This window comes from Mytilus edulis, chromosome 2, assembly GCF_963676685.1.
Source record: "Mytilus edulis chromosome 2, xbMytEdul2.2, whole genome shotgun sequence".
Taxonomy (NCBI): Eukaryota; Metazoa; Mollusca; class Bivalvia; order Mytilida; family Mytilidae; genus Mytilus; species Mytilus edulis.
The window spans coordinates 5960190-5982810 of NC_092345.1; the positions used below are offsets into that span (position 1 = coordinate 5960190).

At 31.9% G+C, this 22621-nt stretch overlaps 2 protein-coding genes across 2 annotated transcripts; both read right to left on the reverse strand.

The window, feature by feature from the left end:
- Positions 1-409: 409 nt before the first annotated feature.
- LOC139510423 (uncharacterized) lies at positions 410-11232 on the reverse strand. The gene is made up of 8 exons (XM_071297005.1): positions 11031-11232; positions 9648-9669; positions 7488-8119; positions 6406-6618; positions 5309-5404; positions 3415-3746; positions 2840-3047; positions 410-1825 (listed from the first exon to the last, which is right to left on the reverse strand). Exons 1-8 carry the CDS (start codon positions 11230-11232, stop codon positions 1548-1550), a joined length of 1983 nt encoding a protein of 660 aa, XP_071153106.1. The 3' UTR covers positions 410-1547.
- A 2262-nt stretch (positions 11233-13494) lies between these two features.
- LOC139511300 (single-strand DNA endonuclease ASTE1-like) lies at positions 13495-19147 on the reverse strand. Its single transcript, XM_071297924.1, has 2 exons — positions 19032-19147; positions 13495-15912 (listed from the first exon to the last, which is right to left on the reverse strand). The coding sequence occupies exon 2, from the start codon at positions 15909-15911 to the stop codon at positions 14109-14111; it is 1803 nt and encodes a 600-aa protein (XP_071154025.1). The 5' UTR covers position 15912; positions 19032-19147; the 3' UTR covers positions 13495-14108.
- Positions 19148-22621: the final 3474 nt, after the last annotated feature.

Below are 22621 nucleotides of genomic sequence, written 5' to 3' on the forward strand. Positions count from 1 at the left end.
AGTGCAGATCTTTTGACTATGGATTATATAGTAGAAATTATGTTTTTGACTTCCTTATAATGAACTTCAAGCAGTTTTATTGAAACCTTATACAGATAAGTACTTGAAATATTTTTAATATTTGCATTTAGGAACATGTCTACCCAAAAAGCATATCAAAGTCAAAATATGCTTTCATAATGGTACTGTTCTTTAAAATCATACTAATTCGTGTTTGAACATTATTTTTTTTAATTTAGAATGAGGTCAATTCAGTTTTCTACAGAAAACATGTAGTGATATAAATTTCGTCATTATTCGTCATGGGTCGAAATGTAAATATAACCTTTTTCACATTTCCAAAAAGAATTCTTTATTTGGAAAAACTTTATTTAGTTTAAACAATATTTTATTTCAAAAAGTGCACAAAATATAATTATACAAAATGAAATACAGGGATTCGGAAACAAGAAAAACTTATATAAATCCGTCTCCCTTTAAAAAAAAATGACATAGTATAAGCATGGAAGTATTATATTGTCAATATAACACTTCCATGGTATAAGAAACTCGTATAATGTAATTTTCAATTCTTATCTAACATGTTTATTCTGTGGTTTGCCCGTTACTCAGAAGTCAGTTTGATCGAAAAATGTGACCAACTCGTATTTTCATAATTATAGTACATGTAGCTGAGAAATATGTTAACGTTTCGAAAATAAGGTTACATCAAATAAAGTTTCAACATCTCAACTGACATCGACACAAAAATAATTGTTGCGGACCAAATCTCTCTGTTTCTAAAATAAATCTTTGTACAACTTTAAAAATATTTTCGTTTTCCTCATCACTGATTAGTTCACTACCTGATAATAATGTTTGTATATTATATATTGGTAGTGTAGAAATGGTTTGTGTTCTGATGAGTCGATAATTATGCCATTCTAGCAAATAGTGTTTGTTGCTCTCAACTTGCGTACATATACAGAGGCTGGAAAGAACAATATTTTTTCTGGAAAAGGTGTTCATTTAAGCCACTGCAGTTCAACCGGAGTCTGGCGTAAAGTATTTGACCTTTTCTACAACCAGCATTATGATATGTCGGGACTTTCTTAGTATCTCGATTTATATAATTTTTAAGTGTAAATTTTGAAGGATTACATCTAACATCTTATGGAATTCCTGTTCCAATCACGAATAACAGATGGTAGGAAAGAATTTTGATAAAAGGTAGTTCTACAGTTCATATTTTGAACATTAAATGCACTTCTAGTATTATAGTTATGGACTTGATATAGTTGTTGAGGGACGAGACTACAAAGATAATAAGGAGCTTGATCATGAAACATTTCGTGAAATTTAATTATTTTATGTCTGGATCTTCTTTCACTAAGAGATACCCAACCAGTATCATTATAAAGATTAGATTTAGAGCAAAGCTTAGTGGCACCTGTGACTATACGAGCCGCTTCTATTTGAATGCTCTCTAGTTTGTCCTTTAAATAAATTTGTATGTTATCCCACACAAACTTTATTTGCCTATGTCGATACAAGACATGTTTCATATGTTAAAGTTTGAGCACAACGCTTTTAGTTGAATATAGTCCATTCATACCAACAGCTGTAATTGTAATATATATGGACATTCCATTGGAAATTTTGACACGAAGCGGAACATGCATTATCAGAAATTCATTTGTTGTCTCCTGCCACTGAATAATGTCAGCTCCATTCAGAGCTGTTCCGACAGACACTTCATAATAAAGAGAAAAGGAGGATGTGAAAACATTATTCCATGTTACTGTAAATGTACGATTCTTCTCAGACAGTTTTACATGTGTAGTATCTGAAAGAAGTCTTTATGTATTAATATATCATAACATTGATTTAATAATTTAAGTTAGACAATAATAGCAATAAATAAGAATGTGTCCCAAGTACAAGAATGCCCAATCCGCACAATCATTTTCTATGTTCAGTGGACTGTGAAATTGGGGTAAAAACTGTAATTGACATTTAAATTAGAAAGATCATATCATAGTATACATGTGTACTAAGTTTGAAGTTGATTGAACTCCAACTTCATCGAAAACTACCTCGACTAAAAACTTAACCTGACCTCGACTACAAACTTTAACCTGAAGCGGGACAGACGGATGAACGAAAGAACGAACAGACGGACACACAGACCAGAAAACATAATGCCCATAAATGGGGCATAAACATCCAAGTGTTTTATTTTCCAACATTGATTTAAAACGATTTAACATTTCCGATGCTTTGAAATGATGTATAGAGAAAGCTCTATTTTTTTCTTAAATGTATTGTTATGTTGTCATTTTGATGTTATATTCAACATTCCCATTAAAGCGGGAGGTTTGGCATGCCACAAAACCACGTTCAACCCACCATTTGTTTTCCTTAAAAAATGTCCTGTACGAGTTAGGAATATGGCCATTGTTATATTATAGTTCGTTTCTGTGTGTGTTACATTTTAACGTTGTGTTTCTGTTGTGTCGTTTGTTTCCTCTTATATTTGAGTGTGAATTCAAATTACTAAAAGACGTGTCACGGTACTTTTCTATCCAAAATGCATGTATTTAGTTTTGATGCTATATTTGTTATTCTCATAGGATGTTGTCTTATGCTTGGTCCGTTTCTGTATGTGTTACATTTTATTGTTGTGTTGTTGTTCTCCTCTTATATTTAATTCATTTCCCTCAGTTTTAGTTTGTAACCCGGATTTGTTTTTTGTTTTTTTTATTGATTTATGAGTTTCGAACAGCGGTATACTACTGTTGCCTTTATTTTACACCTATACATTTATTCCTGTGCTGGAAAGCTTTTTTCAATTGATTACCTGAAATATTTGGATTTTTTGTAAAGATCATAAAATTTGTTGATATGGGTTCACTTTTTAGGAATGCAGAATTGATTGCTGCAATCTTGGCTAAGAATGGCCCATCATGTAGGTCGAAACCCCTCAAACTACAGTACACCATTCCACTGTGTTCGTATATTATTGTCTTTGAAATGGATACACTCTTCTCATGGTTTTCAATGTGAACCTTTGAATGAATTCATATTATTTACAAAATTCACATTATTCTATCACAACTCATCATGAATATTTAAGGTTTAAGACTAATAATATTTATTTTTAAATATATGTTAATTTGTCACATATCATCTGTATTATTTGCCGTTTCAAGCCCATTATTTATTGCTTTTCTTAACTGTCATCTACTAAAACTATATTTGATTAAAAACGAACACTTCTTAATAGCAGTTGACAAAACGAATTAAGTAAAATACTGAACAATATATATAAGATTAAATATTTTAAAATATGTTTGTCTTTCGTATTGATATCTAAATAATCGCATTTTTCAATTCTTCTTCCCAATTTTTTTTGGTTTTAAATTATATGCTTACAATATACGAATCTAAACCGGATGGATCTTCGAAACCTGTCCACTTTAGTTTTAAAGTAGTGGTATTTCTTTGAAAATATGGCGTGTTTTGATATTCGGTAACAGGAAGGTCGAGTAGCTCTATTTGTGCACTGTTCGTAGTTGGAGGACTGTCAGATATTGTTACCCCATTGGTAGATCGAAGACTGTGTAAGCCAGCAGTATTATGACATCGAAGTGTCACATAAACTGTTCTTGATGACAATAAACTATGGTTAAACACTTTTGAAACAGATGTTAGCTCAGATGATATTCTGACAAAAGCCTGGATATCATTACCTGTTTCACTATAGCCTTTGTAATAAACAAAAATAAACGTAATAATATAAAAAGAGAAAACATTTAGACATTGTTTTCAATAATAAAGACTTACTTAAAATATGCATATAAAATGTAATACTGGTTATACATGTATCACTGAAATAAAAAATCAGGTGAGATTTTGACAAAAGCACGAAAACGGTAGCCTGATTCATTGTAGCTTTTGTATTAAACAAACAAATAACATAATAATGTAAGCAAAAACATTCAGGCATTTTTTTATGAGAATAAAATCTACAAATATATTCATATAACATGTGATACTGGTATATCATTGAATGAATTTGATTAAAAGCAGTAATTGATTTATAAATTGAATGGCGGGTTCTGAATGCATATACGGATACGGTTAATATGTTTACGCAACAGATCTAGTTCCATTTAAAGTTCTTGTGATTCCTCAATTATATTTTACCTAGGAATTTCTTGCTGCATTGAAGACCTGTTGGTGACCTTCTGCAGTTGTCTCCTCTTTAGTCGGGTTGTTGTCTCTTTGACACATTCCCCATTTCCATTCTCAATTTTATTACTCGTTATTAATAGAGGGGATCTACTGTAGCCTACATTTTATACTGTGCTTGTTTTATTTGATGATATGCACATGCATCACATAAAAGAATACAAGGAGTGGCGGTTGAATGGCGGGTTCTGAATGCATATACGGATACGGTTAATATGTTTACGCAACAGATCTAGTTCCATTTAAAGTTCTTGTGATTCCTCAATTATATTTTACCTAGGAATTTCTTGCTGCATTGAAGACCTGTTGGTGACCTTCTGCAGTTGTCTCCTCTTTGGTCGGGTTGTTGTCTCTTTGACACATTCCCCATTTCCATTCTCAATTTTATTACTCGTTATTAATAGAGGGGATCTACTGTTGCCTACATTTTATACTGTGCTTGTTTTATTTGATGATATGCACATGCATCACATAAAAGAATACAAGGAGTGGCGGTTGAATGGCGGGTTCTGAATGCATATACGGATACGGTTAATATGTTTACGCAACAGATCTAGTTCCATTTAAAGTTCTTGTGATTCCTCAATTATATTTTACCTAGGAATTTCTTGCTGCATTGAAGACCTGTTGGTGACCTTCTGCAGTTGTCTCCTCTTTGGTCGGGTTGTTGTCTCTTTGACACATTCCCCATTTCCATTCTCAATTTTATTACTCGTTATTAATAGAGGGGATCTACTGTTGCCTACATTTTATACTGTGCTTGTTTTATTTGATGATATGCACATGCCTCACATAAAAGAATACAAGGAGTGGCGGTTCCCTGTCAATCAAACAAAATTTTTAGGGAAAAAAACCTTTTGAAGGTTGAACATACAGTATCAGATCACCAACAACAGACACTTATATATATTTTTAAACTTCGTAACTTTTTTGGCCCTATACACATTTTTGATTCGAGCGTCACTAATAAGTCTTTTTGAGACAAAACGCGCATCTGGCGTAAATATAACATTTTAATACTGGTATCTTTGATGAGTTTATTATAGTTGTTTTTCTTACACATTTGTTGTCTTACCTACAGCCCAATCACAATGTGACAATCCTGACTCTGGATCTTCCACCTTCCAGTTAGCCACTATTTCATCGGTTGTTTGACTGTCTATATCATAACCTTTAAAAGTAAAATAGAATGAAAATCAGACAAAAGTTTCAATATTTCAATCATGTTGACATAAATACCAACTTTTAGTAATATGATACTAATCCATCTAAATCTCAATCTTAGTTAATTTTTAACTAAAACATAAGGATCTCCTAGGGTAACCACTAACATATTAAGTCATATTTCGTAATGTTTATATACGTCATAGTTCAAAGTTTTCCTACATTTTCTTTAAGATTTCATTTTAGGGGCCATTGGGTCTTTACATTTATATTGGTCTCTTGGTGAATTTTTTTATTTTTTACATTATGCATATTACTAACCTTTCATCAAAATGAAATTATTATTATAACATGTCGAAGCCTAATAATGACGAATTTGCACATATTTTTTAAGAATTTTATTTAATCTCATCATAACTTTGAATTTGATCTTATTTTTGATGTTCACTAACTCGATTAAATGTATTGCAGTAACTAAACTTAAATGACTGACAAAAATATTGAAAGACTAGTTTTTTTATGTTTAAATTTCGTTACACAAGAAAACAATATTACATATAAACACTTAGGAAATCGCATTACATCTAAAAGGAGCAACAGCGGGTTCATTGACAATGTAAGCGTCTCTTGCCATGGATGCATCAACGACCATACGATTCCTAATTCAGTCAAAATGTCACTATCGGACATCAGACTCATTTGATAAAATTCAAGATCAGACGATTTTACTTGTGACTAAAAATCTAAGATAGCAATAAAACGAAATGGACAATTTCGAACAATCAATAAAAATATGTCATGAAAATCACGAACATCAGGAAGAGGAAACGTTGCTTTTTCATTTCTTTTAGTTTTAGAACGAATATTTTCTCTTGATAATTGGAACTAAACTGCTTGTTATTCTAAGAGGACAAAAATACACACCACAAAAACAATCCAACATGTGAGGAATATGTTTTATACTTCTTTCTTACAATAATTCAATCTGAATTACCCAATTGAACTTACCAATTCCATCATATACAAATTGTATTTGCGGTGGAGTCAGGTCAATAAACAAAGCCTCTGCCGTTGTAGTTGACGATAGTCCTGCAGCATTAGTTGCAACGACTGTTACATGAACCTGTGACGTATGCGCTAACGTCAAATTGTAGTTGTATGCAAATGTATTAAGTCCAACACTTGTATACCTCTGTATTTCTGTACTTCCTTCTTTGTAACCTAACAAAGAAATTGTCGTTTTACAGATACTGATAAATCATACATATCAGGTGGATATTCAGTTGAAATCAAACTAAATAAATGGAACTCTCTCTTGTAGAAGATAAACATTACTAATTTGGCAACTTTGGTCTGTTCATATTTGGCTCGACTGTCATCGTTTTGATTTAAACAAAATATCACAAAACAACTGATTTTGTAGGTGAAAAAAATCGAAATCGTAAATAAGATTTAATATCAAAATCCACAAAAAAGATTAGAATTGGATCTACTTAAATTATTAATTTACACTTTTGTACCGTCAATAATATTTGAATAATAACTCCTGTACTCATTTAATCGTTAAGAGGGAGTCCGGTCTTTTGTTTTACATTTAGACATGTTGGAGTCTACTGCTTTGTCATACATCGAAATGATATTCTTAACATTTAATTGTTAAATATCAAGCTAAGACTATTCACATCAAACGGTACCAAATGAAGCGTGCCATAAACGCATTCCGACAAGTAATCGGAAAATCAAAGGCTAATAGAAATGTTGCAGAGCTGATATAATCGAAAAAGACAAAATTGGATTAGATCTCAAACATCAGTTATATTCATGAATTACCGTTATTGTGTCATACTTGTCTTCACAATAAAATTTCAAATATTTGGTGTTTTAATATGTTAGTTGTGTGTATTATTGTTTTGATAGGATCTTTCCAGCTACATATTGTAAAACAGTACAATTAGAGAGAATAGTGGAGTTTGCTTTACAGATATTCTGTGCCAACTAGTCTATGTTAAAACATATTATTATAAGTATTCTATTTTATTTCTACAAGATATATGTGGGCTTGGATTTTCAATGAAAGTCGTTAATCCTACCTATAGCCCATGCATATTCCACAATTGAACTCTCTTGGTCAATAAATTGCCACGATGCATGAATTGATGACCATTCATGTAGCCACACTGCGTTTGATGATACTCGACCAGTAAATGTTTTCTCCTCCGATACAACTACCTTGGAAACTTGTATGTCGTCTATTAGAATTCCAGTCGTTTCATCTACACTTCCAAAAGTTATGTTCACAATTTTACTTTTTACCGTAAAATAATATGTATAAGAATGCCAGGACAGGTCAGGGTTTGATCCATACTTATCTTGTTTTCTGTATATAAGGAATATATGTTTTTCATTTCCAAATCCGATAAAACCCTCTTTTGTCGAAACAACTGCATCGTCAAAGGGCACATGAGCAGTTACAAATGTGATACGATAATAACAACCGAGTTCTAAATCTTCAACTGACTGCCAAACTTGTCCTCTGACAAACAGAAATGACCGACCATGCAAAGCTATAGATTTAGAGGATCCAATCACACAAACGCATGATTCTTCAGAATAATTCCAATTATTTGGTGTAGACTGACCACATATGTCGCCTCCAGATAAATGAGAAATGTCAATAAAAATATTGTCACTGTCTTCGAATGATGATTCATCAAAATAGTTTCTTTAGATAGAAATGTCTTCAATAGTCTGGGTGGTGTGTTATCGATCACAACTCCATTAGATGAAACAACGTCAGATGCATATCCAACGAAATCAACAGCATATACTTTGCTAACAACCCTTGTCCCTGTAATACAAAAGTTTTTGAATAAATATTTATGCTACTTTTGTTTCAGTTTTCCGGATTTTGCTCATATTCAGACTAAATTTGGTTAATCGCAGAGTTCACATAGTGAATGTTTTCAACGGAAAATTTCTGTCAAACTTTAATCCCTTTTTGATTACGTGTTATTCGATAACAAAATGTTCAATAATTTGCAAACTTTTTATTGAAATTGGAAATGCCATAAATACAATATTTCTATATCTTCTTTTTCTGGTTTACATTGTGTTACAGTTTCGTGATTTTGATATTTCTACATTTGAAAATGCCTGTACCAAGTCAGGAATATGACAGTTCTTGTCCATTCGTTTTTGATGCGTTTTGTTATTTGAAATTGCCATGTGATTATGGACTTTCCAAATTGATTTTCCTCTACGTTCAGTATTTTTGTGATTTTACTTTTTTCTATTGCAAACGAGCTGATATTTTTGGAAAAGTCACAAAATCAAAATAAAACACTGTCATAACTATCAGAAATACTGGGATCAAATTGGATAAGTTTTGTCATTTCGTTGGAATAAACAATTCTCTTCAAATTGATACAAAATTTATATGTTATATACTATTGAACTCCTCAATAGTATTTGATTTGCAAAAACCTGTGCTTGGAGAGTTCGGATAAATAGCGTCTTAATTCGAAATGCACTGTAAATGTATTCCAAAGCTCTAACAAATCTGTTGTTATATCATTTAAAAACTATAAAACTTTTTTTCATTTTTTAGACTGTACTTAAACATCCCGTCATTGTGCTATTGTTCTATGAAAATGTTTGTACTCTTGTCTTTCATTTATGCTAATATGCTTTGTCTATATGCCTTTTCTTAAATATGACGTTGCTCTGTACTTATACATCCTGGCATTGTGTTATTATTCCATGGTTAATGCTTGTTAATGTATTTCCATGCTTTTATAGTGATTCAGATAATAACACAATGTTGACTGCTGTACCCCTATTTTATAATTTATATTTATATTTATATCTGTCATTCTCATCGGATTTTGTCTAATACTTAGTCCGTTTCTGTGTGTGTTACATTTTAATGCTGTGTCGTTGTTCTCCTCTTATATTTAATGCGTTTCACTCAGTTTTGGTTTGTTACCCCGATTTTGTTTTTGTCCATAGATTTACGAGTTTTGAACAGCGGTATACTGCTGTTGCCGTTATAAACAACTTTCCACTCTCTTGTCAATCATCAGATAATCGACCAATTACATATGGTTAATTTACCACATGCGTTAACATTTGGTAGCAGCACGTGTTGTTGGACATAACCTCGGTCAAACATTCTTATCTAAACAGTTATTTGATCTAACATTTCTTAATATGTTCAAACGTCCATTATATTAGTATAGTAATCATTTTACCGTGCAAAATGATACCACTGTTCTGTAAATAGGAAAATGTTAAGTGATGAATGTGAAAACGCATCAAACGGGATCACTGACTTATATAAACCCTGAAACCAAATTTCAGAGACCCTTGTCAATCAGTTCCTGAAAAAAATGTGACGAAAATATTCATGGGACGGACGGACTGACGGACGGATGGATAGATTGATGGATGGACTGTCAGATGGATGGACAGACAGATGGATGGACAGACAGGTAAAACAGTATACCATAATTTAGAGTGGGGTATACACATGGAAGTATTAATGTTTATTATGCCCCTGTTGCTAGCATTTCGTTATAAGACAATGGGTAAAGTCAAATAATATAAAAAAAAAAACCATATATTTCAATAGATGGTTTATATAAAATAAGATACTATTTAATTTCGATGCATTTTTGGTCTTCTGTGGTGGTATTTGCTGATTGTATTTTATTCAAATTTTTGGAATACATTACAACACGGGAAGGAAGTATCGAATATATTTTATTTTTCTTAATTTGAAAAAAAGTGGTGAGTACAATGTGCAAAGTTTCCTGTTAAGGACAAGAGTTGTTTATAAATTTAAAACAAAGACGAATTACAATGACCAAATATTCATATAAGCAAATAATAAATTATTTTTTATATTCTTTATTTTTACTTAGTGACATGAATTTTAATAATAATTTGTTACCAATAATAAAAAAAAAGAAAACCTGTTAAATCTTATTTCAAAACCCAATAGATAATTGAGCAATGATGCTTGTTTTACAAGTTGACACAGTAAAGACACTTATCAGCATTCATTGGTCATGCTGAATTAAACCTGTAATTTATCCTCATAATTATCTAATAATATCAATCATTTAATATTGTATTGTATATCTAGTTTATAAACTACATTTTGGGGGAATGAGGATAATCAAATAGCTTGCAATTTGCTAAGTTTAATGGTTTCTTTTTATTCAGTATAAATATACATAATGTCTTCAAAATGCCATAAATTAAATCTCAAACCTTCAGGAGTAACTATTTCATCATACTTTGACACAAAACAAAATTTGGCTCTTATTTACATTTTTATAAACAAATTTTTACCTTGTTTTTATTCAATGTTCATAATTACGGCCGTTTTGTTGCTTAGCTTGACCTAGGATGCTGGGTTCCCATGTGTTTCTAAAGGGGCGTAAACCATGGAACGCTGTGTTGACATTTTACCGTATTATGTCTGTTTGTTTTGTTCTGTAATATGATGTAATGTAATATATATCAAGGTCATTCGTCCTCAATCATTTGTCTTATTATGAATGTTGGATGTTACCATGCGGGATTCGCAGATCAATTTAGTTTTAATATCTTATAATTTTATGTTATACCTGAATTTATTATTGATGCATTGATAGATCTTGAAACCGATCTGTGGATACCAACATTTTGATATGGTAAAATATTGCAGTCAGAATCTGTACTGTCAAATTGAACACACCAGTAATATTTTGAAATACCAGAGTCCCTGTCTCCAAAACCATGCCAGGAAGCACTTACTACATCTGCAGAATTTTGGAAGTCTGCTTCCATTTTCCCTGTAAAAGGTAATAAAAATTGCAATGATAAAAATACGTTAGACATTAACAACTCAGAAGAAAACGATTTAATTTCTTATCTTTCTCGTGGTATTTTTCATATCAATATATTGATCAGTTAATCATAACAATCGTTAAAAGAGCAACATTCCATTCAGAAGTTAGCAAAGAATTTAGATGCGAGATTCGCTAATGAGATAACATTATTACTTATTAACAAATTGTCAAGGATAATTCCGTTTAAAAGAAGACCAAGCTTTGATTGTTGTATATTTTTTTCAATTGCATTATAATGTACATGATATTCTAAATCATGGGCCATATCGCTGATTACCGGATGGCGGTCTATATAAACATTTGACTTATTTTATTGTCATTTTATCTATACATAAAAAACAAGAATGTGTCCACAGTACACGGATGCCCCACTCGCACTATCATTTTCTATGATTAGTGGACCGTGAAATTGGAATAAATTCTCTAATTTGGCATTAAAATTAGAATGATCTTATCAAAGGGAACATGTATACTAAGTTTCAAGTTGATTGGACTTCTACTTTATTAAAAACTACCTTGACCAAAAACTTTAACCTGAAATTTGCTTTATCATTTTCTATGTTCAGTGAACCGTAAAATTGGGGTCAAAACTCTAATTTGGCATTTAAATTAGAAAGATCATATCATAGGGCACATGTATACTAAGTTTCAGGTTGATTGGACTTCAACTTCATCAAAAACTACCTTGACCAAAAACTTTAACCTGAAGCGGAACAGACGGACGGACGAACGAACAGACGGACGGACGGACGGACGAACGGACGTACAGACCAGAAAACATAATGCCCCTCTACTATCGTAGGTGGGGCATAAAAATATTTGCCTTCCCATAACATTTGCATGCTTTTTTTTAATTTTAAATGGTGATCAACAAGAAATTCTCGTTATTCATACGGTTAATCAGTATCTTAGTACGAGTTCAGCTCCCACGGGCACTATTGTTAAGATGCATTTGACTTTTTTGGGTGGTACTTTATGGTTGTACAGCTCTTCAACTGTTTCGGTTCTTATAAATCTTTGGCTTTCAAATATTCGGCTTTGAGCGTTCCTAATGAAAGTAAATCTAGAAAAATGCTTCGGACGGTGTTTTGGACTCATTCAATAAATAAAGTGTTATTTTCATTGTTTTAAGCACTAGGTCGATATCACAGGTGGTGGACTACCAGTTCGCGAGGGTAACATCATCTTAAAAGATAGTACAGATTCATAACAATTTAAAAAAAAAAAAATTGTCCGTTTACCATTTGACTCTTTTCTGATATGTATTTGATCCATTGGTACCCTTTAATGACATTAACGGACTTTCCGATTTGAATTTTGAAAATTGTTAGACATTGTTTTCATATTTTGCGAAAATATTTAAGACACGTCAGAGAACATTACATTTGTATCACACATTTATCAAATAGTACATAACACAATGACGTTGCAGATGTTAATGAATTATGATTTGGAGAATAATTAGAACACGAACGAATGCATTCTAAATACATTTTACCCCATTTTATACATGTAAGATTAAATATGAGTTGAGATTCTGTACAAAAAATGATTAACCAGAATGAACAAATGGCCTTCGTATATTATAATGACATCTTTAGATCAAGCAAATCTTTTCAATTTTTGAAATTGCTGATATCGCTTCCATTAATATCCATAGTTGTAACGTGAAGCATAGAAAAGCACTGAGATAGATTTCGGGCATGTGGTGAGATCTTTCGCACACAAGCTTAAGGGTAGATTATAGACATCATAGGTATATATTTCAGACAAGTCACGTACATATACTAGTGGTAAAATCAATCGCAAGCAGATGCAATTTAAATGCATATCGTGATTCGGCCGACCACGAAGCTCTTAGAAAGATCATATATTCTCAAAGTGTTGATACTGCATAATTGGTTTGCTCAATTCATAAAATAGTTGGTATAGTTGTATTGCTATTCTTATGAAATATCTTGATATAGATCTTAAACTTGTTAAAAATTCAAAGATGGATTTAAAATCACTAATTTACCGGAAATTAAAACAGAAATATTCTTGTATCTGGAAATCTGAACTTTACAATGATAGACAAAATAAACAGCATGGAAATAAACTAAGAACTTACAGATTATTTAAAGAAAATATTTATATGGAAAAGTACTTATTAATTTTAAATGAGGATGAAAGGCGACTGCTCACTAAGTTCAAAGTCAGTGCACATAAATTAGAAATTGAAAGAGGCAGATATGTGGGGCTTCGAGTGGAGGATAGAATATGTAAATTATGTAACACTGAAGTTGAAGATGAAATTCATTTTCTTCTTCAGTGTCCTGTTTTAGAAAATAAAAGATCTGAATATATAGATTACTTAAATAAGGTTAACAAAAACTTTAAAAGCCTCCCAAATAAATCAAAATTAATATGGTTAATGTCATCTGAGGATAATGTTATAATTAAAAAAGTAAGTTTATTATTGTGTACTTTATTCAAAGAGAGAAAATTAATTCTAGATACAGTTTAGTCACCGGTAGTTTGTCCATCTATATTATATTGTAAAACTATATATGTATATATCTTTTCTGCAGAATTTATTTGGTTGAAAAAGACTTGACTTTGTTTAATTGTTAAATAATCAATGTAATCAATATGTAATCACTTGTATGAAATTGAACTTAATTGTACTGCTCAAATTATTGGGCGTCATAATTGACAATAAAAAACTTTGTATTTGTATTGTATTGTATTGTATTTAACCTTATCCGTTCTAAGTTAATGGAAACAAAACATCCAGGTAATTAGTTCGATCCTAATTATAAGCTGTCTTTTTTTTCACTCCCATCGTGCACTGTTCACGTTTATTTTCACTGCAGATACTATGTCGTCGTAAAGTTTTCCCAAACTTTCGTTATTCTGAAAATATTTCTTGATTTCCTTGTCTACTCTTTCCTCTTCGCAGTTCTGAAAACGTGCATAGATATTATGAAGAAATGTACCATTGAACACTTCATGTGGACTTAACAGAGGAATTGGATATCCTAAGAGCTGATTCAAATAAGTTCCAAAAGCAAAACAAGATTGATACTGCGAAAATCCATGCACGATACTTATTGAAAAGTCAAGTAAATCGTTCGAAAAATATTTTTCAGAGTTTGATAATAAAGCTGAAAATTCGTCGAAACATAATTCGTGCATTTGTAACAAAATTGTGTCCACCAAGCTTCCGGGATGATAGTTTTTCGTACTCAAAATTACCCTTGCGCTGAGAACGAAATGACACAAAATCAAACTCTTCACGTAAATTGAATCCACATTCGGCTTAGCGTGCTTCACCAAGTAGGTTAAGAAGAGGACAAACAGTTTTGTATTTCCACAAAATTTGTCTAAGAGTTTTTCGTCTTCAAATCTGAAAACTGAACATAATGTATGTATTTTTCCTATCGCTTCTGTACATGAAGGCATTTTCACTCCGTCAGCTAATACAGATGAGCGTTTAAAACGCATAAGTGATCCACCGTCACGATCATACTCAATTATGTATGTTTCGGGGGTTTCCAACAACATTGCATATATTGCCTGTCGTATTCGAAGAGTAGACAAGTGGATTGATCTTTTTCTGCCAATGTCTTCGACTTCACAGAGGAGAAATACTTCTCGCAAATTGAGTATGTTCTGAGCGCATACAGGTAATTTACCCGTCCGGAGATTTGCCTTAAATGTGTCTGTTGTGTTTGTATTCTTATTCGTGAAAAATTGAGCAAGATCGAAGCTTTCGAAACGTTTTGTATCTGAATACATTGTAAGTGAAATCCTTACAAATTTACGTAATGATTCCGGAATACTCTCTTCTAGCCTTGAAATAGCGTCGTCAAGTGAAGTTGTTATAGACCATCGAATGGCTTTTCGTTGTATCACAGTAAGGCTAGTTTCATTTGGATCATCAGCTAAAGAGAAATAGAACTGGTATAAATGTTCCCTCCTGATATAATCACTTCCTAACGTTACAGCTAATACAGGTAGTTTTGATATTTGAAAACCAGGAAAAGCTTTCTCCATATTTTTTGCGTAATAGATTTTTCCTTTGCAGCAAGTGTCTGAAACAGTGAATGTATCTAATGGTATATATCCTTTTTCTAAATCGTACACAAAGAAATCACTGTCATTTGATAAAACTGGACAAAGGAATGTATTTGCGAGCGTAGCAATATCGTGATCGGCTTCAAAATCACAGACAACGAAAGGTATTTTCATTTTTTCGATCACCGCTAAGAATGTTAGACGGCAGAGCATAGGAGCAAATGTAGTCTCCGAACTAGCAGTTTCTCTAGATTTACCTATTCGTTCTCTCGCTCTACGTACATGTGTTTCGTGTTTTCTGTTGTCCGGGTCGTATCCACCATCCATCACAACATACGAACATATTTGGTTTGACTTCAGGGCATTGAAGAATGCTTCAATCTTCCTGGCAAACACGTCATAGTTTCCTCCATGTTTTAGGTCAATATTATGGTTTACATATAGAAAGGAAAAAAGATTGTCTCCATCAATGACGAGTTTTGTATCTGAAAAAATCTGATCTTCAAATAAAATCGTTTCTTTTCTGTTTACAATCGTCGTCAATCCTTGGACACCCATCCTAATGATAAAATAATATAGATATATATGTTTAAATACTCAAATACTTATACCAACCAGTCAAACGGACAATTCATACCCACATATTTTTCATTTTTTAATAGGACATAATTTGTCTGAAACAAGTTGTGTTACATACAAGTTTATTATGATCAATACAAATTTATACTATATATGCCCTTGAATTTTAACTAGATAACATTTTTGTTCGCTTTGGGGATTCCGTATATCGTCAGATTATCGGAATTCCAATGGGGACTAACTGTGCACCACTTATTGCGGACCTCTTTTTGTATTGTTACGAGTTACAATTTATGACAAAAATAAGCAAAGACCCATCAAAACAACATCTGATAAACAAATTTAATAATACTTTTAGATATTTGGATGATATTTTGGCTCTCAATAATGACGACTTCAGTATGTATATTAATGAAATTTATCCTGGTGAACTTACTTTAAATAAAGCTAATACTAACAATGACCACTGCCCTTTCCTCGATCTTGATATCTATATCACTAACGGAAAGCTGAATACTAAAATTTATGATAAAAGGGATGATTTTTCATTTCCTATCGTTAATTATCCGTTTTTAGATGGTGACGTTCCATTGTCACCATCTTACGGTGTTTATATATCTCAACTTGTACGATTCACTCGTGTATGTAACAATGTTTTAGATTTTAACGAGAGAAATTTATGTATTACTGAAAAATTATTACACCAGGGTTTTCGATATCACAAACTAGTCAAAACATTTACTAAATTTTATCATCGGTATAAAGACATCATTCGTAAATATAGCTCAACATGCAGACTTTTTATACGTTCAGGTATTTCACATCCAATTTTTTATGGAAATATTCTTTATAAAGCACAAAGGTGTCAGTATTCACCTCATAAACTTACAAAACCTTTGAATAGACTTATTAAGAAGGGATATAATTACGATACTGTTGTCAAGTCATTAAAGATTGCATATTTTGGCGTTAATATTGAGTCACTGATAAGGTCTTTGCGTCGGAACTAAACACATTTATTCTAAAAACAGTTGTTGGCATGACACGGGTTATGTTCTTCTCATATATGTTATGATGGTATGATACTAAACCCCTTACGGGAAGGATTGTGCCTGATGTTCATATGATGAAATCATAATCTTTCAGTCAGTTTAATTGAAGTCTGGAGCTGGCATGTCAGTTAACAGTAGTCTGTTGTTATTTATGTATTATTGTCATTTTGTTTATTTTCTTTGGTTACATCTTCTGACATCAGACTCGGACTTCTCTTGAACTGAATTTTAATGTGCGTATTGTTATGCTTTTACTTTTCTACACTGGTTAGAGGTATAGGGGGAGGGTTGAGATCTCACAAACATGTTTAACCCCGCCGCATTTTTTGCGCCTGTCCCAAGTCAGGAGCCTCTGGCCTTTGTTAGTCTTGTATTATTTAAATTTTAGTTTCTTGTGTACAATTTGGAAATTAGTATGGCGTTCATTATCACTGAACTAGTATATATTTGTTTAGGGGCCATTTGAAGGACGCCTCCGGGTGCGGGAATTTCTCGCTACATTGAAGACCTGTTGGTGACCTTCTGCTGTTGTGTTTTTTTATTTTGGTCGGGTTGTTGTCTCTTTGACACATTCCCCATTTCCATTCTCAATTTTATTAATATTTTCAGATGAATTTGTAGGTGCAGACGCCGAGTTAAAGGAGGGTATAAGATACCAGAGAGACAGTCAAATTCATAGATCGAAAATAAACTGACAACGCCATGGCTGAACATAGTTAATATGAACAAGAAAAAGAGGTATGACCGCCACTGAGACAACTCTGCATCCAAGTCACAATTTATAAAGAGTTAACAACTATTGTCCAAGAACGGCCAAGCCTTTTTCAACTGATTTGTATATTTAGTTCCTACTTTGCACTGCTTCATGTTAGACGAGGGTTTGTTCTGTCAATCGCATTAAACCCCGCCATAGTATGTATGTCCCTGTCCAAAGTCAAGATCCTGCAATCTAGTGGGTGTCGGCTTTTTTTGCTGGATTTTATTTTCGTTCATTATTTTGTTCATAAATTATGTCTTTATTTTTTTTATTTGAATTGAGTAACATTTGTCTTTGTCATCTTGGGGGCCTTTTATAGCTGACTGTGTGTAATATTCTTTGCTCATTGTTGAAGGCCGCACGATGACCTACAGTTATAAATGGATGCGTCATTTGGTCTTTATGTGCACTCGCAATCATACCACATGTTCTAATATTAATAGATATTTTTTTATTTTGAAAATATTGCAGATTATATAAAATCTTTTATGTTATTGTTTGTAACTAACAAAGTTTAGTTTGTGATTTGGAGCATTTGATGTTAATGGCTGATATCTATTATTATCTATGTCCATTTTCAATTACGCTTAATGATATAGAGCTTGACATATTATAGACATATGGCACAGTGTATTGTTGAAAAAATATATGATAAGGGAGTTCGCTTCTCAATTTCAAAATAATTAGCTTTTCAAAACACTATTTTAAATTGATAGGGGATCAATAAAGGAATTAAAAGAGAAAAAATATATACATTTGTATGTCAATGTGCTTGTTTTCTAGATATAATTAAGCCCGGCCCATTGAAATTTTGGCGGAAAAATATCCTCTCTTGACTTTTCATAGCTTTATCATTAACAAGTTTAAGTTCTAAAAAACACTTTTAATAAAATTTTATAAGACTTTAACAAATGGCTTATCATTATACATGTGAAAGATTTATAAATGAAAAATAGGGGTCAATGGACAAATTGTGTTAAGGCTTTCAAATGGATTAAACCAAAGGTTTCTGAAAATCTGACAAAAATTCCAAAACATGACAAGCGAACATCCTTAAGATCTATATGTCGTTTGATTATTTTGTCGTCTGGCGATTGTATCAAAAGCTAATACCCTTAAAAATATTCTATGTAGAATCGTCAATGATTTATAATATGAAGCTATCAATGCAAGTATGATAAAAATATCGAGTTTGAAATTAAAAAAAAAAATAATGAATACTATTTTGATTTCTTTAAATAATTTAACAACTAAAATCGTATATATTTTCTAACTTTTCTCATAACTTACCTTTTTAGATGTAAGTATCATTTATGGAATTTTTTTCAATAAAACATTTGTCCGTGTTTATCGAAGTTTCATATACATTTTCCACATGATAAGGCATTTTAACTATTTAATTTTTTGGGCAATTTGATTGTTTGCCAATTTTTTCTCGCATGATGAACATATATAACGTAATTTTAAAATACTGCATTTTGCGTATAGAATTATGTAATTGAAAAAGAAATTCAATGCATCCTTACATTTCAATTCTTTGGGCTGGATGGTGTTTGTAAGGCATGATAAGAACTCATTTTTGTAAATTATAGTATGAAAACATACTTATTAACAGTAATAAAAGATCTATATAATATTTATGTTGATATATATGAAAGCCTTTACATATACTTTTGATTTATTTACATTCGTGTAATAGAACTTGGAAGTTTCATCTTAGTTTTGGTCGGTTATCTAACAATATCTGTTAAACTAAGGAAAAGAAATTTAATGATTTTTATGAAATGCAATAATTATAACATCATTTAATTTCGTCGTTGTGGATGAAATTTAGCTGTTCTCATCTGAAATATTTATCTTTTGATATATAATGATATCATCCGAGATTAGGTCGAAGAAATTAAGACTGCAACAGGAAATGAGGGGATATTGAATAGGGACAAAGAATTTGCCTTGCAACAGGTCATCTACGGACATTCAAAACTCTGACAAAGTTTATAGCATTGTCTTAAAAAAAAAGTAAATTGCGAGATAATTAAATATTCTAAATAAGAAATCAAACATGTTAAATTGTAGTCTACAAAATGTATACCATCACTCTTTGCAGTAAGAAGATTGGAAGTATATACATATAGATATATATATATATATGTCAAAAGATAAAGGGGAGATCATTAGAACCATTGAATGGTTAATTTCCTTTTTTTTTAAATTATTTAAGTTATAAAACTTGTTGGTGTACACATTTAACGTGTTTAACACTATTGGTTAAATAGTTAGATTGACTAAAATTCTGTCTGCAGTGAAAGAGGTTCTTCCGAAATACCATGAAACTGTTTACTCGCGTAGTGGTATTAACCATACATGTATGTGGATTCGTAAAATTTCTAAAGACCAATTTTAGTGAAAGAGGTTCTTCAGAAATACCGTGAAACTGTTTACTCGCGTAGTGGTATTAACCATACATGTATGTGGATTCGTAAAATTTCCAAAGACCAATTTTAGTGAAAGAGGTTCTTCAGAAATACCGTGAAACTGTTTACTCGCGTAGTGGTATTAACCATATGTGGATTCTTAAAAATTCTAAAGAACAATTTTAGACAATTTTAAATCTCGTTCTTTTTCTGAAATTAGTTCTATCAAAACTTTTGATTTTTCAACCCAGTATACCACCATTTCCCATGTGAAATTGAAAAATCTCCTAAAAGAAATAATCCCCGTCGCCTTTCAACATAAAAAATGGTACCATACGCTATAAATTTATTACTTTGGGATATCATAAGTCATATTTCGTTAATAGTGACAAACAAAAAGGTAAAACATGCTACACAGAAGAACAAGTGGTCAGTATGCTGGAGTTTCTTATCGACAACATATTTGTTGAGTTCGGAGGTAGACTTTTCCAACAAATTGTCGGCATTCATATGGGAACAAACTGTGTGCCTCTTCTTGTCGACCTTTCTTATTTTCATATGAATCGTAGTTCATTCAGACACTTGTCAAAAACAAGAGGATCAAAGAAACCAGATTATTTAATTTCACTTTCAGATATATTGATGATGTTCTTTTCATAAACAAACCGAACTTTTCTGATTGGGTTCCATTAATATATCCCACAGAACTAGAAATTAAAGAAACAATTGACACGGCTTCGTCCGCCTCATTTTTAGACTAATATCTCGAAATTGACTTACAAAGTCATCTCAGTACCAGACTCTATGACAAACGAGTCGATTTTAAGTCTGAAATTATAAATTCCCCCCACCTTATATACCAACTTCACCTGCATATGAGATATATATTTCCCAACTTATTCGATATTCAAGAGCTTGCAGCTCCTACTCAGACTTTGTAAAACGTCATCAGTGTCTGAGTAGAAAATTGACGAACCAGGGGTATGTCAAAGAATGTCTCGTCCTTTTTCTAAAAAAGTTCATCGGAAGGTACCAAGACCTTGTTGATAAATATTCCGTATCAACTTCCAAATAATACATGATGGTCTTGATGTATAGATCCTGCGTACTGATGCTGTTTATCATCTTAACAATGTGTTATATATTGTTCTTTCATTTGTCTTTGTTCTATCATTAATATTACTTTTACTGATGGATTGTTTTATGTGATATCCATTTAACGTCCCTCGGTACTTAAAAATCCCGTCAATGTGTTTGTATTATCTTTCATTTTTGCTGGTGTGTTTTGTATATGCGACTTTTTGTGTTTCTTTGGTTCTTATAAACGTGACTTTGTACTTTAAAAAGATCCCGTCAGTATGATATTGTTTTATTATATGTCATTATGATATATTTCTATTATGAATTAGAAAATACGTTGAACCACAAACGTCAAAATTATTCAATAGCGTAGTGGAATGAACTATTTGTGGATTCTTATAAATTCTATATAACTTTTGGACTATTTTAAATCTTGGTCTATTTCTGAAATAAATTCTTACATACTTTTGAAATTTTAACCCTGTATGCTAACATTGCCTATGTGAAATTTTAAAATTGTTTGTATATCCATTGAACGACAAATATATGTGACGCATAAATTTTTCTGACGTCAGACACGCATATCAATGAATGTGTTTGTAGATAGATGTTTTTGTGTTCTGTTAAATTGTTCCTTTTAAAATTGTTACTCGATGATGACTGCTGTACCCATATTTTGACTATTTTATTTATTGTGTCTGTTTAGTTAACGCATCAATGTAAATATAACGGAATTTGATGAGACTGTCATCAAAGTGAGAGGGTTAGCGCTATAAAACCAGGTTTAATCCACCATTTTCTACATTTGAAAATGCCTGTACCAAGTAAGGAATATGACAGTTCTTGTCCATTCGTTTTTTATGCGTTTTGTTATTTGATTTTGCCATGTGATTATGGACTTTCAGAATTGATTTTTCTCCAAGTTCAGTATTTTTGTGATTTTACTTTTTAAATAAGATCGATCTCGATCGATCTTGTTTGTGCAATGTAAACGCGAACAGGTCTTTCAAGATCGATTCAAATAAAGATCGATTCGATTTCGTTGCCAGTGTAAACGGGGTCTTATTGAACAGGTTCCAAAATTGCACCCTGTAAATTTGAGGCAATAGTATTATAGCGCTCTTCAATAGTCATAAATGATTAAGCGAAAACAAATCCGGGTGCAGTTGATTATGCTACCTGACTAGTAGAATCCCCGCGGACGGTACTGTCCACTAGATAATATTCTGATTTGATTGTAATAAATAAAAGTGACAGTAGGATACCGCATTTTTATGTGTTTTGTCATTTGATTTTGCCATGTGATTATGGACTTTCCGATTAGATTTTCCACTGAGTTCAGTATTTTTGTGATTTTACTTTTTAAACGGTATGAGAAAATCCGCG

What these genes read in the sequence shown, in the direction of transcription:
- LOC139510423 (XM_071297005.1), bottom strand. Translation starts at nt 11,232, where the DNA reads ATGGAAGCAGACTTCCAAAATTCTGCAGATGTAGTAAGTGCTTCCTGG. An exon ending in GGAATATGCATGGGCTATAG is followed by an intron (nt 6,619 to 7,487) that starts GTAGGATTAACG and finishes TTTCTTTGTTAG; the next exon opens with GTTACAAAGAAGGAAGTACA. An exon ending in CCGGTTTAGATTCGTATATT is followed by an intron (nt 3,048 to 3,414) that starts GTAAGCATATAA and finishes ATTCATTCAAAG; the next exon opens with GTTCACATTGAAAACCATGA.
- LOC139511300 (XM_071297924.1), bottom strand. Translation starts at nt 15,911, where the DNA reads ATGGGTGTCCAAGGATTGACGACGATTGTAAACAGAAAAGAAACGATT.